The 20101-nt window shown below is 51.5% G+C and overlaps 1 protein-coding gene across 3 annotated transcripts in view; it reads right to left on the minus strand.

Annotated features, from left to right (window-relative positions):
- The window catches only part of COL5A1 (collagen type V alpha 1 chain), a 133088-nt gene that overhangs the window by 11673 nt on the left and 101314 nt on the right, over positions 1-20101 (minus strand). For 2 of the 3 annotated variants that reach the window (XM_050981072.1, XM_050981070.1), the window contains exons 35-63: positions 19564-19608; positions 18902-18955; positions 18375-18428; positions 16455-16508; positions 14870-14977; positions 14615-14704; positions 13985-14038; positions 13274-13381; positions 12097-12204; positions 11342-11395; positions 10607-10660; positions 10332-10439; positions 9410-9463; positions 9219-9326; positions 9036-9089; positions 8593-8700; positions 7552-7605; positions 7349-7402; positions 6526-6579; positions 6027-6080; positions 5290-5397; positions 4882-4935; positions 4731-4784; positions 3954-4061; positions 3480-3533; positions 2613-2648; positions 1832-1885; positions 1220-1478; positions 772-884 (exon numbers count right to left, since the gene is read on the minus strand). In XM_050981072.1, coding sequence (XP_050837029.1) covers positions 772-884; positions 1220-1478; positions 1832-1885; positions 2613-2648; positions 3480-3533; positions 3954-4061; positions 4731-4784; positions 4882-4935; positions 5290-5397; positions 6027-6080; positions 6526-6579; positions 7349-7402; positions 7552-7605; positions 8593-8700; positions 9036-9089; positions 9219-9326; positions 9410-9463; positions 10332-10439; positions 10607-10660; positions 11342-11395; positions 12097-12204; positions 13274-13381; positions 13985-14038; positions 14615-14704; positions 14870-14977; positions 16455-16508; positions 18375-18428; positions 18902-18955; positions 19564-19608 — 2271 coding nt within the window. The remainder of the gene's footprint in view (positions 1-771; positions 885-1219; positions 1479-1831; positions 1886-2612; positions 2649-3479; positions 3534-3953; positions 4062-4730; positions 4785-4881; positions 4936-5289; positions 5398-6026; positions 6081-6525; positions 6580-7348; positions 7403-7551; positions 7606-8592; positions 8701-9035; positions 9090-9218; positions 9327-9409; positions 9464-10331; positions 10440-10606; positions 10661-11341; positions 11396-12096; positions 12205-13273; positions 13382-13984; positions 14039-14614; positions 14705-14869; positions 14978-16454; positions 16509-18374; positions 18429-18901; positions 18956-19563; positions 19609-20101) is intronic. The other variant, XM_050981073.1, reaches the window with a different exon arrangement.

The raw sequence follows: 20101 nt of genomic DNA on the forward strand, positions 1-20101 counted from the left end.
GCATCATGACACAAATCACTTCATCAGCCTCGTGCAGCGGTGCCAGGGAGAGCTCTGAGCCTGCCTGACATCATTTAGGATCATTTACCCACAAGGAACAGCAGGAAAAATGACAGGAGGTGAACATTTATCTGCCCTGCCTGGAGCCACGGGGAGGGGAGGGCACTCAGTGGTGCCTGGGCGTGCAGGGAGGGGAGCAGGGCTGAGGGAGGGAATGAGTTAAACAGAGCTCCCAATTCCTGCACCAACACACACCCCTGCCTCGGACAGCAAAGTCCAAAACAATTCAGGCTTTAGCATTTATTCTGCCTGGGAATCCAGCAGAGGTTTGGCCCAGCTCTCAGTTTAAACCTGATCTGCTCTTTGTGGACACGTTCTGTGTTATTGGGGAAGGTAATGCTGTGTAAGAAAGGAACATTCTGGATCTTTGGTCCTTCCTTGCTGCTGTTGCACTGGCTGCCCATGAATGTCCAACACACACCCCTGCCTTGGACAGAAAAGTCCAAAACAATTCAGGTTGTAGCATTTATTCTTCCTGGGAATCCAGCAGAGGATTCCCAGGCAGAACTGGGCCCAACTCACAGCTTAAACCTGGTCTGCTCTTTGTGGACACATTCTGTGTTATTGTGGAAGGTAATGCTGTGTAAGAAAGGAACATTCTGGATCTTTGGTCCTTCCTTGCTGCTGTTGCACTGGCTGCCCATGAATGCTCACGTCAGGAAACCATCCACCACCAGGACAGAGGGGAAAGCAAAGGAGCTGTGCACTTACTCCTTCAGATTTCTTATCAGGGAAGATGCAGGTCTCTCCCCCAGCTGTGAAATTGCAGTAAACTTTGAAGGAGTCCCTGGAACACCCCTGGTTGGGATCCACCCAGTATTCACCTGGATGAGGGCAGAGCAGGGGAGAAAGGATCAGCTCAGAGGGCACTCAGCAGCCTCCTCACCTGGGGCGTTTCCCCTCCCATGGGTTATTGATTATTGGTAGTTGTTGAGAGCTGGCCATGCTCTGGTGCCAGCTGAAGGAGGATTTTCACCCCATTTCCCCATTTTCAGGACAGAACATTTCAGCTGGAAGGGCTATCAATGATATCCAGTCCAGCTCTACATCTCCACCAGCCCCATGGACTCCCCAAATTCCTGCTCTTCCACCCCTCACTGGTGTGTGAAGCTGCAAACCCCCCAGAATTCCCTGCACTGCCCCTTTTCCTGGGACACACCATCTGGGAAATCAGGGTGGCAGAGCTGCAGGTCCTTGCAGGTGCGAGCTGGGTTGTGCTGAGTGCCCAAGGGATGCTTCATCTGCTCGATTTCCAGTTTCAAGGAGTTCAGGGAGCCAAAAATCTCCTCCATGCCATCAGCATAGTCCATGTAGTTGTCAGCATTGCCATCATCCAGCAGCTGGCTGGCATCAATGTTCCTCCTGGTCCTCTTGGCAGCCTGGATGGGCAGGGGCTGGATGACTTCTCCAGGAGGACCCTGATTTTTTTGGGGGGAAAAAATAAGACACAACTTCTCATTCCACTGGGAAAAGGACAAGAGAGATGGACAAAGCAGGAACACCCCAAAATACACATTGGGTGTGGAAAGCAGCTGTGGATGGTGCTGATAAAACCTCTGGCTCCAACATTTCCCACTTCCCTTGTCCTCTTCCCATCAATAATTCCTCCCCTCCCCTCCTTTCTCCCCCAGTGTCTCCATGAGATTCCAGCCCATTGCTTGGGTTGGGAAGGAATTTTTCTCCAGAGATTTTTTTTTTTTCCTGCTTCCCAAATTCCAGCACCCACGAAGTCAGAACCTCACTTCATGCTTCACCTCTTGGGTTTACTTACAGGAGGCCCTGGGGGCCCAGGAAGGCCAGATTCACCCTTTGGACCTGTGGGACCCTGGATGGAAAAACAAGGGAAGATCAGGAGAATTCACCCGGTGCTTTTATCACATCCCAAACATCTTTTCAACTCATGAAGCTTCATTTTTGTCCCTTCAGGTACTCAAGGGGAGCCTCCCTGTACCCACACCCCAAGAAAATGGTATTTTTGGTTATTTTTGGTGTTTTGGTGAAAGATCAAACACCTGGAGCTGCAGTCAGATTTTTCTTATTCTTCCTACGGAATGCATAAAATGCATAAAATCTTTAACTCTCCCAACCAACCCAACAGCTCTGCAAGTCAAATAAAACCCTCAAATTAATAAAACATCGAATTCTGGATGGCACAAAGGCGCTAAGAAGTTGCCCAAAAGAGGAATTTTTAGCTGCCTGCACAGCAGGTCTGCACCACGAAGCTCCAGAGTCTCATTCCTCACCGAGTTCCTCCCTTCCCAACTTCCCACCTCCCCATTTTCAGGGGCTATTTTTAATCCCCTCCACTCTCCAGCAGCAGCTTTCCTCCTCAGGACTGAGCTCTGGGCTGTGATCTCTGCTGCTCTGCTCTGCAGGGAAGTGCAGCTGTGGCACAGAAATCCTCCCCAAATTATCATTGCTGGCCTTGGGCAGCCTGCAAAGGCAGAGCTTGCTGAGCCCCTCTGCTAATTGAATTAATTTTGCTGATGAGGGGAGGCCCCATACTCAATAAAAACCCCCCAGCCTCTTCCTTCAGCTGTGTCCATACTCACTGAGGAGCCTTTAGCACCTTTGGGACCAGGTGGACCCTGTGGAGAGACAAATACAGAAAGGAGTCAGCTCCTCTCCAAGCAGAGAGTTCACAAAGGGAATTAAAAATAAAAATAAACATTTTACTCCCTTTCTGTTTCCATTTTCCCCATCCACTTCAGCTGGGTGTTGCCAACAGGCAAAAAGGTTTTTGTGGCAGAGCTCCACACTCCTGCCCCAGGGGGGACTGGGGAAGCTGCTGGGAGACCCCTGGAATGTGGGGCTGATCCCACTCCGTGCTCAGGACACCCAGCTGGGCACCCCAGGGCATCTGGGCATCCAAAAAAGTGATAAAAATCAGCAAAAGGGCAAGAAATCCCCATGGATTTTGGATATTCCAAAAGAAAGGGGGAGGAAACCAGGGTGGGGTGATTTCCCTGTGCCCATCTCCCACATCTTCCAACTTCCAGCACTCCTGGAACTCATCCAAGGGATTTTAAAGGGCTCAGCTAAAAGAAAAAACCCCATTATGCCCTACATCCTCCTGCAGGAATTCCTAGGAGCACCAAGGTGGCTCCTGAGGGCTCCTGATGGCCTATGGGCATCCAAAAAAGTGATAAAAATCAGCAAAAAGGGCAATAAAACCCCGTGGGATTGTGGATATTCCAAAAGAAAGGGGGAGGGAACCAGGGTGGGGTGATTTCCCTGTGCCCATCTCCCACATCTTCCCACTTCCAGCACTCCTGGAACTCATCCAAGGGTTTTTAAAGGGCTCAGCTAAAAGAAAAAAAGCCCATTATGCCCAACATCCTCCTGCAGGCATTCCTGGGAGCACCAAAGTGGCTCCTGAGGGCTCCCAAGGAATTCCAAGGCCACTGGTTGTCACCTACCGGCAATCCTGGGGGCCCTGGAGGTCCGATGGGTCCGGAGGGACCTGTGATACCCTAAAAAATAACAGAAAAATGACACTGATCTGCAATTCTGGCCTGAAATTACACATCCAACCCCGTTTTGGGGGGTTCCAGTCCAATCTGGAGCTTCTCCTGGTTTTTAGAGCACGGGCAAGGAATCTCTGATCCCATTTAGGCTCAGGATTTGAAAATCAGCCCCTCAGATGAATATTTCATGGCACCATCCCTCCAAGTCTGTTCAACTCTTTCATGGGACCCCTTGAGAATCTGCTTCCCACTAAAATGGGTCGTTTTGGAGCCAATCCATGATTCACACCCAGAATAAACCACATTAAGAGAGGAAATATCCCTCAGAAACTGCCCAGGATCTGCTGCCCATCTCTGCTGTGCTGCACCTCCTGGAGGGTGCAGGGCTCCAAAGCACATTCCAGGAAGGTTTCAGGGAATATTTACCTGCTCTCCTTTGGGTCCTGCTGAGCCCTGGGGCCCTGGGAGGCCTCTGTCACCCTTTTCTCCCTGCTCTCCTGGTGGCCCAATGAGACCAATTAAACCTGGGTGACCCTGGGGCAAAAGAGCAGATCTTAATTAGGATTTCTGACTGGAGAGAGCAAAGACATTTCTGGATCCAGCCCCCAGATATCTGAGTGAGGTGAGAGGAGTTTGTAGCAATCCTTGACACGTGGAAGTGGCAGAGTGGGCAAAAATAGGAGATTTTTTTTACAGCAGAAAGTGCTACAAATATAGAAAGAACCTCAGCACTGGAGCAGCTGCTCATTCCCTGGAGTTATATAAATATAAATATGAGAGAAAGGTTTATAGGGTGGAGAATCACCCCAAAAATGGGCCAGGGCTCTGCACCTCCACACTCCCCCACAGCTGCAGCTCCTTGGGGCACACTCAGGGTGCTCCAGCTCTCCCCTGCAGGTGTCCCTGGGGCTGGTGGCACTGCCCAGCCTCACCCTGCCAGCTCAGCTCCTTGGGGCTGGTGGCACTGCCCAGCCTCGCCCTGCCAGCTCAGCTCCCTGGGGTTGGTGGCACTGCCCAGTCTCACTCTGCCAGCTCAGCTCCTTGGGGCACACTCAGAGTGCTCCAGCTCTCCCCTGCAGGTGTCCCTGGGGTTGGTGGCACTGCCCAGCCTTGCCCTGCCAGCTGCAGGACCCCTGTGCAGTGCCATTTGTCCCTCCCCACCCCAGCAGGGAGCAGGCAATGGGATCCTGAGTGGGTTCTCACCTTCTCCCCTTTAGGACCAGAGTCTCCCTTCAGACCAGGCAAACCCGGAGGGCCCTTTGGGACACAGAGGGAAAAAAAAAGAGGGAATGAATTCATGTCACACTCGTTCATCCAGCTCAAAAACTCCTGGGATTGGAAGCTCTGGACATACCATTGGGCCTGGAGGACCATCTGGGCCAGGGGATCCCGGGAGACCTTGTTCACCCTGTAAGAAAGTGCAAGAATTCCCTCACTGCCAGAGACAGCAGTGCTCCCAGCTGGGAATATTCTGATTATTCACCTGGGCCAGGGAATGCTTGTCCTGGCTTTTCACAGGTGGAAAAAGCAAAAGGATTTATGTTCCTTCCATGCTCAAATCTCTGCTGGAAAAGGGACTTTGTGGGTCAAGGACAATCACTCCTGGAGAGTGGCTGAAGACCCAGGACTCAAATGAAGCATGTGGGAGATGACATTCACCATCCCATAATTCCCATGAAATCCATTTTCTCAGGAAAAGGCATCTCCCAGGCAGGTGGGACACAGGAGCAGAGCTGAGCTTCCTCAGGCTGGGAATACTCACAACTGGGCCAGGGATCCCACGGAGGCCATCGGGGCCAGGCTTCCCTGGAGCACCTTGGGGACCAATGGGTCCAGTCTTCCCAGGAGGTCCTTCCAAACCAGCTTCCCCCTGGATGAAGAGGCAGGGTGTTGAATTGGGGTGGGATTGTCAGCTGGTTTTGTGAGAGGGTGCCAGGATGTCACGGAGTGGATGCAGATCCATTCAAAGCACCGGAAATGAAACTTTCTGCTCCTCGATTTTCCTGCTGCTCCCTCCACCTCAGGCACTCTGCAAACTCCTCCAGTTTCCAGCCTTGCCTGGATTCCAGCAGGAGCCACCCTTTGGCTCTGAGCTCTGCTGGGTTCAGGGACAGCCCTCCACCACCCACCCTCCCTCCCCATCTGTAATTTCCAGTGCCATCTCCATTTCCCCAGCACTCCCACCCAAGGAATGCCGGGTTTGCCCTGGGAAAGGACACGGGGCTCTGCACACCCCATTATTTACACCCCATTACTCTGCCAAACACAGCACTCGGATGTTCCAAACCAGGCAGAACATTCCCCTGACCTTACCAAGCCCTAATTATCTCCACAGAGCTTGTTAAGGGCTGAAACACAAGCTCAGATTTGAGGCCAGTGGCCCCAAACCCAGGCGAATTTGTTGTAACAGGCAGCAAAATCAACTCCCTGCCTGGGCAGAGGGAGATCCTCCTGGACCAGCAAGGACACGGCACAAGTGAAATCCCACCCAGCTCTCACCTTGGCTCCTTTCTCTCCTTGCCTTCCTTCAGGACCAGCTGGACCAGGAGGGCCCTAAAGGAAGCCCAGAAGAGATGGAAAACACAATTAGATGCTGCTGATCTGCACCGGTCTGTTGGAATTAGCAAAGCGATGCTGCAGCCCCAGGGAAGGAGGAAAAATGGAGACAAATATCCCTGAAAAGCTTTTTAAATTAGCTCCTTGCTAAATGAATCCCTGGGTTCTGCCAGCAAGGCAGGAAGAGCAGGAGTACCTCATCCTTGGATTTTCTTTGGGCTGTTAACATCTTTAAAAAAAAAAAAAAGAAATCCATGGGATTTGCTTGGCAGCTTCCCATCAATTTCCAATGGCTGTGGATGTGCATAATTTTATTTTTTTTTAATTATCACATATTTTACACAGTTTTAACTCAGCATTTATGTTAGAGTTAGTAACACCGTGAGTTTTAAAAAGTTAATGGAAATGCTTTTGGGAAAATCTTCCTAAAAAACCAACTCACCCTTTTTCCAGGGGGTCCAGAGGGGCCTGGCTCTCCTGTGGGTCCAGGGGAACCCTGCAGGGAGAGAGGGGAGGGGAACGAGCCATGAGTGCCCACCCGTGGATGGAGGGATAGATGGATGGATGGATGGATGGATGGATGGATGGATGGATGGATGGATGGATGGAGGGATGATGGATGGATGGATGGATGGATGGATGGATGGATGGATGGATGGATGGATGGATGGATGGATGGATGGATGGATGGATGGATGGATGGATGGATGGATGGATGGATGGATGGATGGATGGATGGATGGATGGATGGATGGATGGATGGATGGATGGAGGGATCCATGGAGGGATCCATGGAGGGATGGAGGGATGGATGGATGGATGGATGGATGGATGGATGGATGGATGGATGGATGGATGGATGGATGGAGGGATGGATGGATGGATGGATGGATGGATGGATGGATGGATGGATGGATGGATGGGTGGGTGGGTGGGTGGTGGGTGGATGGATGGATGGATGGATGGATGGATGGATGGATGGATGGATGGATGGGTGGATGGATGGATGGATGGATGGATGGATGGATGGATGGATGGATGGATGGATGGATGGATGGATGGATGGATGGATGGATGGATGGAGGGATCCATGGAGGGATCCATGGAGGGATCCATGGAGGGATCCATGGAGGGATCCATGGAGGGATGGATGGAATGAGATCCTCAGTAGGCAATTCCCACTGGGAAAGAGGCTCAGTGTCCCTGGAGCTGACACAGAGCCATGGGCACTGTGGGGAACAGCTCTCATCTCCCCAGGTACTCACAGTCTGTCCAGGTTCACCATCATCACCTTTGTCACCAGGGGGACCATCTTGACCCTAAAAAGGAGGGAAAAAGGAACAGGGAGGTGTTTTTAGGGTGTGAATGGTGCTGAGCAGAGGGAAGGCCAGGAGAGCTGCTGGGAATGAGCAGCACAGCTGAGCTTCACCACGCCAGGGGGAGGAAGCTCTGTGAGACCAACACTTACAGCTGGGCCAGGCTCTCCAGGAGGACCAGGGTCACCAGGGAAACCAACTGGACCCTGCAGAGAGAGGAGAATATTCCCAAGTCAGGGATGCTGCACCTGGAGAGCACCAGTGACAACGTGGGGAGCCACCCTGAGGAGTAGAACCGCAATTCCTACAACCACAGCCCCTCTTTGCAGCTGCAGTGCTCTCACCCTGCCCCAGCATGTCTAGATCTGCATCCTGACTCCCAGAGCTCCAGAGGCAACGCTGGCACCTCCATCCCAGTTTGTCAGAGATCCTCTGGCTGGGTGACAGCAGAGTCCTCCCAGCTTTGGGAAGGGGCAGGTTGGAAGGCTTTGCCTTTGCAAATGTGTGACATTTGGCACAGGAGGAGCCTCCCAGAGCATTTAATGACTGAAACACTTCAGCATTCTTCCCCATACAATGTCTGTCGGGCGCTTCACATGATTGAAGGAGCAGCCTGCAACCCACCACAGATATCCCAAATCCCATCTGTCAGGAGGGATGACTAAACTCCCCTGCCTCCTCTGCTGCTTTGTGCCATCTTATCTCATCATGCATTTCAGGCATCAGAGGAGCCTGCAAGATGAACCCTGTACCGTTGTCCCCTGGTAAAATCAGCAGAGCTCTGCTGGCTTCAGCAGAGGTGTGGGAATCAGCAGCAGCAGGGAGCTGGGTGTGCAGGTACAGCTCCCAAACCCAATAAATCTCCTTGATGCTGTTTTGGAAGCTCTGCTCTGCTGCAGAAGACCTTGGAAAGCCATAAACACAAAGGGATCCTACTGCAGCTCCTCTCCATGGGGTGAGATTCCTGACAGCCTGCAAAAAGCACTGATCATTCCACCTTTTCTGGGAACTATGGTACAGCGGGGTCTTTCCCTCATCAGCACCCTAAGAAAGGGGGCTGAGCTCATGGATCCACCAGAGGAGCAATTCCATGGTTAGGAAACGAGTTTTAATTTCCACAGATGTCTCTGGGAACATCTGTCCGTGCAGAAATCTCTGCTGGCAAGGCAAGGAGAGACTGAGGGGGTACTTACAGGGCTGCCTTTGGGGCCATCATCACCTGGTGGGCCTTTGGGGCCAGGTGGACCAGCAGCACCAGAGGGACCTGCTTCCCCCTTTTCACCTCTTTCACCTTTAGGGCCCTGTAAAGGACAGAAAACACTTTTATCATCAAGGAAAACAAACCCAATCCTGATCTCTAGTTATCCTTTAATCAGTTCTGAGCAAGCAGCTCTATTTGTGTCTGCAAACACAAGGACATGATTTAACAGCCCCTTCCCACGAGGACTGAGTGGTGCTGATGGTGTTCAGCCGTGGGTAGCCCAGATTTGGTGACTAAACGTGATCCTATAAATACCCAGGAACGTGGCAATGTGTCATCGATACCCAAATCCAGGACAGGGCCGTGCAGTCCCTGCTGTCCCATCCACACCCACAGCTCCCCAGCACATCCATGCCTCTCCCAGGGGGCACTTACAGGCAGGCCGACCTCTCCAGGGAGACCAGGCTCACCAGATTCCCCAGGTTCACCCTGCAGATGGAAAAAAAAGGGTGGAAATATTCACATTTCTGCAGGGGGATGAGGTTTCTGCTGGCACAGCAAAGGCACTGCACGAGTGCTGCAGCCAACTCCTGCTTCAGGCTCCTCAGGGCACTTTACCTTCTCTCCTACTGCACCAGGATTGCCTATTCCTCCAGGAGGACCCTGTGGACCGTCTGCTCCTGGTGGCCCAGATGGACCTCTGGGTCCTGGTGGGCCTGGTGGGCCCTGAGAGAAAAGGAGGACAAATTTCAGATGGGTTCCTCAGAGCAACGCCAGTGGTGAGATAAGAAATTTGGAAGCCCCCTTACCATCTGCCCGACGTCACCCGTTTCTCCCTTCTCCCCAGGTGGTCCAGGCAGGCCCTGTGGAGGGGCAGAGGGGGAATTTCAGCTGTGAACATCTCAGGTGAGCCCCAGCTCTCACCACCCTGAATGCAAGAGGGATGGGGGCTCCAGGCAGCTCTCCAAAATGCAGTTTGTGGTACCCATGAGTCACAGCAGTGCAGGGCCTTGGGTGACAGAGCTGTGCCCACAGCTGCCAGCTCCAGCTGCAGGCAGGCCTGGGGACCCTGAGTTCAGGTCACAGTGCATTCTGTACTTTTCTTTAGGTCACACTGCATTCTGTACTTTTCTCTAGGTCCCAGTGCATTCTGTACTTTTCTTTAGGTCCCAGTGCATTCTGTACTTTTCTTTAGGTCCCAGTGCATTCTGTACTTTTCTTTAGGTCCCAGTGCATTCTGCACTTTTCTTTGCTGAGCACCTCAACACAGCAGAACCAATCCATCCCTTCACTTTTACCTCTGGCCCATCACAACTCCTGTCATTCCCACACCCATGGCACTGCTCTCCAGTCACTCACAGTCAGTCCATCCCAGTCTAAACCAGAAGTTGTTTTTCAGTTTTCTTGCAGTGGAAAATCCTGAGCCCTTTTTCCTGCTTGCCCCATTTGCTGCCTTGTTTGCCTGTGCTCTCTCTGTGCTTGCTTTGGGGTGGGTTTATCCTTTGCTCTGAGCCACAAACCCCTTCTCACTCACACACCCTTTGCTCCTTGGCTACCCACTCAGGCTGGCTCAGCAATTCTTTTCTTCTCTACCAAAACCTGCATCCATCTCTATTCCTTCTTCAGACTCCACATCCAAAACTCTTTCTGCCAAGCACGCAGAGCTGTGAGACTCTTGTCAAACTTTCCCCCTTCCCAACACCCAAACCCTCCCTGGATGCTGCAAATTACCTGCAAGCCCACAGGGCCAGGGGGACCAGGGAAACCTCGGGGTCCTTCATCCCCTTTCTGCCCAAAGAGACCTTGCTGTCCTCGGGGCCCGGGCTCTCCATCAGCTCCCTGCAAGGACAGGCTCTGCTCAGCCCAGGACAGACATGGGGACACACCAACCCCACCCCACCACCCCCTGCAGCAGGGCCAGCCAGGAATCATCCCAGTGCTTCCCAGGAGACTTTTTTTTGGGGGAAAAAAAAGGGATTTTTTTGCTGATGTGGGGCAATACTCACAGCTGGGCCAGGCTGGCCAATTGGGCCCTGGGGACCTGTGGGGCCTGGGGGACCCTGTGACAAAAAAAGAAATATCAGTGTTAGGAGCAGAGCGACAAATTCACCTGGAAAAGGTGAATTCCTTCCATACAATCTCCATGAGAACTCCATTAATTCCCAAAAGAGAGGTGGAGAAGAGGGTCAGGCCTCCCTGGAGACCCCAGCATTCCTCAGCCCTGGTGCCAGAGGAGAGCAGACTCCTCCAAACACATTTTTGCTGCAGCAAAGCAACGTCAGCACTCAGCCCTAACTCCTGGGTAACTCATGTTCCTCAGGCTCTGGGCAGCACAGAAAGGGTGTGGAACTGGAATTACCACAGAATTCCAGGGTGGTTTGGGTTGGAAGGGACCTTTAAAAGTCTCCAGGTCCACCCTTCTGTCATGAGCAGAGACGTCTTCAACTAAATCAGAAAGGGAACTTCAGCCAAAGACCCAACTTTGATGGCAGCACTGCTCATGTTTCACAGATATTTCCATGCTAAGTGGGTGATGTGGAAATATCTCAGTGTTCCTGGGAGCTGGAGGCTCCCACTTGAGGCTCTCACTCTTTTTTTTTTTTACATCATGTGGGTATTTGATGAAGCACAGAAGATGAATCAACATCAGAAAGCGATATAAATTTAATTTCTATTTCCAGCAAGTCACACAACGAACCAGACTCAAGAGAAGCAGCCACAGCAGGGTCCCCTCCACTCACCTGCTCCCCCTTGTCACCTTTGCTGCCCTTCTGCCCAGGCTCCCCGATCTCACCCTGCCAGGAACAAAGGGACAGCATTAATCCATCACCACTTCCACATCCCAACAGCCCTGAGGGGCTGCAGCCTCATCCCAGATCCCACAGGGGCTGATGGGTGAAGAATTCCAGAGATTTGGCCACTCCAGGTGCTACTCAACCCTTTTCCACCCCACAATTCCTCAGCTGCCATGCCATCCATGGAGCTGCATCCTGCAGAGCCTTTGAGCAGCCACGAGGGATTTGTCACAGCTGATTTTTCCTGGGAATTCTCCATTCCAGAGGGGCTTTATGAGAGAGGGAATTAATTTGCAGAGGTTGGGCATCCATGGCACCTGCTACAGGTTTGGGGAAGCCAGTGTGGATTTCAGGGAATTTCTGCAGAGCCTTTGAGCAGCCACAAGGGATTTGTCCCAGCTGATTTTTCCTGGGAATTCTCCATTCCAGAGGGACTTAATGAGGGAGGGAATTAATTTGGAGAGGCTGGGCATCCGTGGGCAGGCACCTGCTACAGGTTTGGGGGAGCCAATGTGGATTTCAGGGAATTTTGTGGCTGGAAGAGCACAGGGAGCCCCATCTGCTGCTGCTGATCCCACGGGGCTGCGAGTTCCACAAAACCCCTCCAGCAGCACATCCCACCCAGCTGTGCCATGCACCAGGGTGCAAAGGCTGCCCAGCTCGGTGCCAGAGTGTCCCCAGGCAGCAGGAGCTGTCCCCACCTTGTCTCCATCCTCTCCAGGAGGTCCAACAGGACCTGCCGGGCCCGGCAGTCCCACGGGGCCCTGGATGCCATCCCGGCCAGCCGGTCCTTGGGGACCTTTCTCCCCCTGGAAGCAGAAAAACAGGCAGGTCACACCCGGAGCTCTCCAACCGAGCCATTACAGCCCATTAAGGTTTTATTCAGCTGCTAATGACTCCTGGCTGGACGGGCAGGAGCAGCAGAGCCTCTTGCAGCTGATATTTCATCTGTGCTCCTTGTCTGAGAGGAGACAAAACTTCTGTCTTGAGGGGTAATAAAAAGAACAAGCAAATGTAAGCGCTGAATGCCCAGATCACAGCTGCAATTTCACTGCCACAGCAACATAATCTGATTTAATCTGAACCCTCTGCCACCCCTGCCTGCATGACAAACAAACCCCAGGTAATTTTTACTCCCACGAGGCAGATTCTGCTGATTCTGGTCCTGGCTGACCCCCAGCTAAGGGGGGTTCTCAGGAGGCCCATCCTGAGATTCTGGACAAATAAAACCACCTGAAGAGAATAAAACAATCTCTGTGTCAACATCTACTCGTACTCCTTCGAGCAGGAGTTTTCCATCAAATTTGTTTATTTACAGGGGATATTTTCCAGTTTCCTCATCCATGACTGAATTGCATCTGAATCCTGGGTGCTCTCCTCTAAATAAATTAGGTGCCACATGAATTGCCTGTTCATCCCTGCCCTGACTGACTCGTGCTGGAGGTACTCAGCAGGACAGATATTCCTAGAAGGGATTCACCAGGAATTCCTCACCTCTGGATCAGCTGCTGGAGTTTCCAACAAAGCAGCAAGTGGCTGATAAACACTTCTGCTATCAGTGAGCCACCACCAGAGCAGCCTGACATCACCAAAGGCACCTCTGGCTCCTTCTGCTGATGGGGCTGGCTCAGTTCTCTGCCCAGGGGCCTGGCCTTTGGCTGTTTGTCACCAGGAGGTGACACAGGCTGTGTCACCTTTGCAGCCGTGGCACTTGGGCAGCTGACACCCAGCGCTTTGATGTGCTCAAGATGAGAAAATTCCTTTCTGATTGAACTTTATATCCTTCTTTTTTAATAATTTAAATCTCCCCAGGCTCAGCTCCCTGCTGCACACATCTCCAGCTGTCCCACAAGTTCTCATCTTCACACTGGTACTTACTGGAGCTCCCTTTTCACCTGCAGGTCCTGGAGGTCCCTGAGGGCCAGGTCTGCCTGGCAATCCTATGGGGCCAGCTGATCCTGCAGGGCCACGTTCCCCAGGAGAGCCCTGTTGGGAGGAAGAGGAGGAGGAGGAGGAAAGGAGCTTGAATTGCAGGATCAAGCTTCACCCATGCCCAGACAGACAGCAATCCAAGCTCTCCATCCATGTTTGATGGGATCACTGCCATGTGAAGAGCTGGTACCACCAGCCTAAGGGGCCCTGCAGATTGTTCTTTGGAATTAAAATCCCTGGAAGGGCTGGATCCTCCTCTGGTTGGTGCAGAGAGCTCAGCTCCTGGGGACACATAAACAGCCTGCAACAAGAGCATGAGCCACTTCACAGCCAGCAGGGAGGTTGGATGATGAATGTTTCCTTCCAGGAGGACGGCCCTGAGCAGAGATCTCAAGTGGAGACAACTTCCAGAGGGAAAGCAGGTGGATTAGAAACAAAATCCTGGATGTTCTGAACCCCTGCAGTTCCCTCAGCCTGTCACGTACACCCACAGCTGACCCCACAAATGACTGAGCTGTCACAGGCAGGGCTTGTAAAGTGAAGGAACGTGCAGGGAATGATCAGGAAAATCAGGATAAAGCCTGGAGCTGTGACTAAGCCTGGCCTGGCCCTGCCAAGCTTGTAAATGGTGCTGCCTGCAAGGACAGGGATACTCACGGCTGGGCCTGGAGGGCCTGGGGGACCTTCGTTGCCTTTCAGCCCTGGAGAGCCCTGGAGGAGGGAAAACAAAGTCAGCTGGGGAGGTGGACAGCTGGAGCAGCTGGGAATTCACAACTGGAGCAGTTGGGAATTCACAACTGGAGTGGTTGGGAATTCACAGCTGGAGCAGCTGGGAATTCATAACTGGAGTGGTTGGGAATTCATAACTGGAGCAACTGGAAATTCACAACTGGAGCAACTGGGAGTTCATAACTGGAGCAACTGGGAATTCACAACTGGAGCAACTGGGAGTTCATAACTGGAGTGGTTGGGAATTCATAACTGGAGCAGCTGGGAATTCATAACTGGAGCAACTGGGAATTCATAACTGGAGCGGTTGGGAATTCACAACTGGAGCAGTTGGGAATTCAACAACTGGAGCAACTGGGAATTCAACAACTGGAGCAACTGGGAATTCATAGCTGGAGCAATTGGGAATTCACAACTGGAACAGCTGGGAATTCACAATGGGAGCAGTTGGGAATTCATAACTGGAGCAGCTGGGAATTCACAGCTGGAGCAGTTGGGAATTCACCACTGGAGCAGTTGGGAATTCCCAGCTGGAGGGACCAAGCAGGTTGTACTCACAATGGGGCCGGGGAGGCCTCGTTCTCCAGGGAAGCCTCTCAGTCCAGGGGGCCCGTCCTTCCCCGGGAGGCCAGCAGGACCCGGATCCCCCTGCAAGGACAGGGAGAGAGAGCTGAGATCTGCTCCTTCCATGGAAGCCCAGCTCACCTCCCCAGCCCCCAGCTGGGATGAGGCAGGAGCTCCATTTCCACTCGGAATCCTCCTCTCCCTGTTCAGGGAGGGACGGGCAACAAGGGGGTGAATTCCAGCCCTTACCTTGGTCCCTTCTTTCCCAGTGAGGCCAGGGAGACCTTGTTCTCCCGGGGGACCTGGAGGGCCTGGGTGGCCTCGCTCACCCATGGGTCCAGTCTCACCAGTTGGGCCCTGGGGAAAACCAGTCAGAGAAAAACGGGGTGGGGATTGGCACAGCAGCTGAGGAAGGGAAAAGTGAGGGGAAAAGTCTCTCCCTGGAGACGTTCCCCCTCTGGCATCTCTTCTGGAAGAGAGATCTCTTCATCACCCTCAGCAGGCTGGAGGCACTGGGGACCTCCTGAGAGAGCCCAAATTTCACCCAAGTGAGACGTTACCACCACAACTATCATGCTGAGCTTTCCCTTTTTAATTGAAAACTTCCCGAGCACTCTGCTGATTCCTGCTGGGATGGGACATAAATAATACATGAGGCTCCATCCCTGGCAATTACTGCCTGCCTCCCTGCCCTCCCAGGGCACTCAGGGTGACAAGTGTCACACAGGGGCTCCTTCTTAGGAGGACAAAAGCCACGTGCACAAAGCCACGGTGTCCCTGCCCCTTGGTGGCTTTGGGGACAGGGCTGTAACTCATGTCCTGCTGCTGCAGGGGGGGTTTAGGGCAGGCTGAGCTCACTCAGCAACCACAGATCACAGCCAGTGCAGCCCCACCGAATTGCCACCCAGCCTAATTTGCACTTGAGAAGACAGACACGGCCGCCAGGGGATTGCCCCTAATCAGGGAATTTACAAATCAGCGACTTTATGGTGTCATTAGAGAGGACAAATTAATTGCTTTCTAATTAAAGAGCTGCTCCCCAGCAGCTCAGGGGAGAAGGCTCGACCCAAAGCCAGTCCTGAGCTCAGGGTGGGCTCACTGGAAGTTGTGCTTGTTCGAGGTGGCTGAAAGCAGAGCAGCCCAGCTCGGACAGAACCTGGCAGCCCTTCGGATGAAAGAGGGATGACTTTCCTCACAGCGACATGGAAGAGCACTCTGGCATCACGTTTGCTCTGCCCTGACCACCAGCAGCTGCACAGCCCTTGGAGATCTCATTTAACTCCCTGGCTGCTTCAGCTCCTTGAGCTGGGATGTGGATTTCAAAATGTTTTGTGCTTTTCAGCTGGGTTGTGCTTCTTAGCTGGGTTGTGCTTTTCAGCTGGGTTGTGTTTTTCAGCTGTTCTGTGTTTTTCAGCTGTTCTGTGTTTTTCAGCTGGGTTGTGCTTTTTAGCTGGGTGGTGTTTTTCAGCTAGGTTGTCTTTTTCAGCTGGGTTGTGCTTTTCAGCTGGGTTGTGTTTTTCAGCTGTTTTGTGCTTTTCAGCTAGGTTGTCTTTTTCAGCTGTTTTGTCTTTTTCAGCTGTCTTGTCTTTTTCAGCTGTTTTCTCACCCTACTCCGGTTTTACACCAGGGGTGCTTGTGCTGAGCTCACAGGAACCCCCTCATTTATGTTTTTCCCAAACCCCATCCCAAGCCCTCAGCAAGGTGAGCTGTGGCCATGGCAGGGATTTCACACCTGCCTCAGGAATTTCAAAGCCACCTGACAAGGCTTTGCCTTCCCTGGAAAAGGAGTCCCTGCTGCACAAGACCAGTGCAGGGGGGAGCATTTGCTTCTTACCTGAGGCCCTACGACACCAGGGGGGCCTGGAGGGCCAGTCTTGCCTTGGAAACCCTGTTAGAGAAAGGGAGAGACAAAGAGGTGACACTTCTGTGAGGGTCACACTGCCACCAGCTGTTCCTCCTGACCAGGGTGGGCACCCAGAGGAAAGAGAAATAAAAAAATCAAAGAGAAAGTTGGGAAAATGTCTTTGTGCATTTATAAAGGGTGAAACAGAGGAGGAGAAGGGGTTCTCAAAGCTGTGCTGTGGCCATGTATATGTGTATCTATAAAAATCTGTTCCGCTCATAAAACCATGGAGGAAATGGCAATTAAAAACACCATTAATGGCTATTAAATGGCTCTTAAAATCAGCGTGAATTTCTTCATGCTGAGCAACCCTTAAAAGCTTTTTCCCTTCTCCTGCTCCCCATTCTGGTGCTGGTTTAGGCTGGGTTCTGTCTCAGCTCAGCTCAGGGGCAGCTTAACCCACTGGGGGGCTGAGTGAAGCTTTATCTGCTCCATCAGCGTTTGCTGAAAGGAGACAGAGCCCTGCTTGTCTGCAAAGGCTGATGAGCAGGGAAGTCTCCCTGACAGCTCCTTCCAATGCCATTTTGAAGAGTGACAAGGAGGAACTCTCACCACTGCAAATGTTTGGCTCTCCCAGGCTACTCCTTACAAAGCACATTAATTATGGTTGTTACTCCAGCCTGCTGACAAGCTTGAGGAATGGCATTTAGGGCACACGGGCTATCCTCTCCTTGCCACAAAAGAGGATCAGATAAATCCCATGCCAATGCCAGCCTGTCATGCTGAAATAACTCCTCCGTGCTGCCCTGGCTGCCTGCAGATCAGAAAATCGCTCTCACTGATGGGGGAATGGCAAAACATCCTTGGGAAATGAAGGTGCAGTTTAAACTCTGCTCACAGGCAAATATTGAGATCATTTGTGTGGAGGACTCTCCTTATTCACCTGAAGAAAGGGCTTTCCTTTTGTGCTCCTGGAGCCTTGGGCACAGAGGCTTTAGAATCTGGGTTTTTTAAAGCCAATCTTTGCAAATCTAACCTGGCCCAATATCTCAGCATTTTTGCTGCTGAATGGGAACCTCAATAAGGGGAAGTGCTTGACACACAGATGTCAATCTTGCACAAAGATGCTCTGCACTGACCAGCTATTGATGTAGAAAGAGCATTAAATTCATTTTTTGTGCTTCTCTCCTTGCATTTTGGCACTGTGAGGGGGAAATGGGGACAAAAAGGGGACTTCTCCTGCCTGGGTCTGCAGGGGAAAGTGATCTCTGCAAGGCTGATGGCACAGGTTAGCAGAGATTCCCTTTCCTGGGAGAGGCAAATTGAGGAAAGCAATTAGGGAGAGCTTTCAGCCCCCAAAATAATTAAAAGACCATTCTCCATTCCCTCCTGCAGACTTGGAGGCTGATGCTTTTGACTGCAGCCTCAGAAGGGGATGACAGCAGGTGCTGTCAAAGCTCTCCTTGCTCCCTCCACCTTGGATGTCATGGAAAACTCAAGGAAGGCTCAATGTCAGTCAGGCTCTGGCAGGTGAAAACTCTTCACCTTTAAGTTAATCCTGACCTGAGGACTTGGCTCAAAAATACCTCAAAACCCCCCTTTTGTTTTAAAATCAGCCTTGTGGCACGTAAATAAACACCTGGTGCTGGGCTGAGCAGTGTTTGCACTGCCTTGCTTAGCAAATGCCAGGCAATTCATTAAATTATCTGGTAAGCTGAGGGGAAAAAGTGCACCACTGCAAAACCTCATTAATGCTCATTTGCTGGGCAGAAACGAGCTGCTTCCCACAGAGACAGACCCTCAGGGACCCCCAACCACCCACACTGGGGCTGCATCTCCCCAGCAGCACAGAGGGCTTGGAGAACCCAAAATGAACCTCTGGACCAGCTCGAGGTGTTTTTGGCTACTCACAGTTTCTCCTCTCTGGCCAGGGTGCCCAGGCAATCCATCCTTCCCAGGAGGGCCCTGTGGGAGAAGCAGCAATAAAACTGTGCCAAGCATTGAACCAGCCCTGCTTGCCCAGGCTGTTTCACTGGGAAATGGAGCAGCAGAACCTAAACCTGCAGCCCTTTCCTCCCCACACATCTCCCAAAGGATTGATCTCACGGGAGCTGCTCGCCACACCCAGGAAATCATTTCCCAGCAGGGTACAAGGAATTTCCCAGGGTACATTTCCCAGCAGTGCTGTGCTGTCCTCCACGTCCACTGAGGGAAAATGAAGCCCAGAACAGCCACAAAAGATCCCAGAGATCCTGAGTCAGTAGGAAATGAACGTTTATAATCAGCTGCAATTTACTTGGGCTATTTAAAATCTGAAACCACGGGGTTGTTAGCAGCACGTCTCAGTGATGCCTCTCCTTGGGAACTCATCAGGGAATCAGGCTGGGTGGGAAGGGCTGGATTATCCCTTTGGAAGTGCCAGGAATTGAGTTACTTACAGGGGGACCTTTTGGTCCAGGAAATCCAGTTGGTCCCTGAGGCCCTGGTGGTCCCTGGGATGAAAGACAAGGCAGAGAATTGGTTAAGGAACCTGCAGCACTTGGTAGGAAATATTGAATATTGCCTCTGTGAGAGCAGCAGGTAAGCACAGAGGTCTGGAAAGGCAAATGCTGGGTGGTTGTGTAGAAAAAATTACAAACAGAACAAAACCCAGCGGGGGGAAAAAAAAACCCCACCAGAAATTGAGGCTAAAATCATGAAATTCCCATTGTTTGAGGATTTCCCAGCTGGCTGTGACCTGGAGAAAGCAGCAGGAGGTCCTAGAGATCCTCCCAAAGTGCCTGGGATGCTGGCTGCCTGCAGTCACCCGGGGGTGACTTGTCCCTTCTCCCCATCCCTGTGGAGTGATGCTTCCACTGCACACCCCAAATCCCACCTGAGCCTTTCCTGGAGAGCTCAGACAGGACCTGAGAGCTGGAGGTGGCTTGGGGGGACCTCTCTCCACACCAGCACCTTTCACCTCGGATTTCTAACCAGAATTTGCCTTTTTTTCCCCTCCTGCCCACTCCTCTCTGCCAGCAGGGCACCCAGGAGGACCCAAAAACCCCTCAGCCCTGCCAGCCCCAGCCTGAGTCCTGCTCTGCCCCTCAGACCATCTTACCCTTTCTCCAGGAGGACCAGGGGGGCCATCACCACCAGAGTTGCCCTTTTAGGAAGAAGGAAAAGAAGAGAACATTTTAAAAAATACCCAAATCAGCATCATGGATTCTGGGTGCCAAGGCTTCAGATGGCACCGAGCTCATGGTGACACCACCAGCAGCTCCCCCAGCCCTCTCTAAAAATAATAATAATAATAATAAATAATAATAATAATTAATAACATAATAATAATAATAATAATAATAATAATAATAATAATAATAATAATAATAATAATAATAATAATAATAATAATAATAATAATAATAATAATAATAAATCTGTGGCAGGAACAGCAGCCAGTTCCAGCACCCCCAACCCTCTCTAATAATAATAAATAAATAAATAAATAAATAAATAAATAAAATAAAAATAAATAATAATAAAATAATAATAATAATAATAATAATAATAATAATAATAATAATAATAATAATAATAGTATTCTGTGGCAGGAACAGCAGCCAGTTCCAGCACCCCCAGCCCTCTCTAATAATAAT

This window comes from Serinus canaria, chromosome 17, assembly GCF_022539315.1.
Source record: "Serinus canaria isolate serCan28SL12 chromosome 17, serCan2020, whole genome shotgun sequence".
In the NCBI taxonomy this organism is placed as follows: domain Eukaryota; kingdom Metazoa; phylum Chordata; class Aves; order Passeriformes; family Fringillidae; genus Serinus; species Serinus canaria.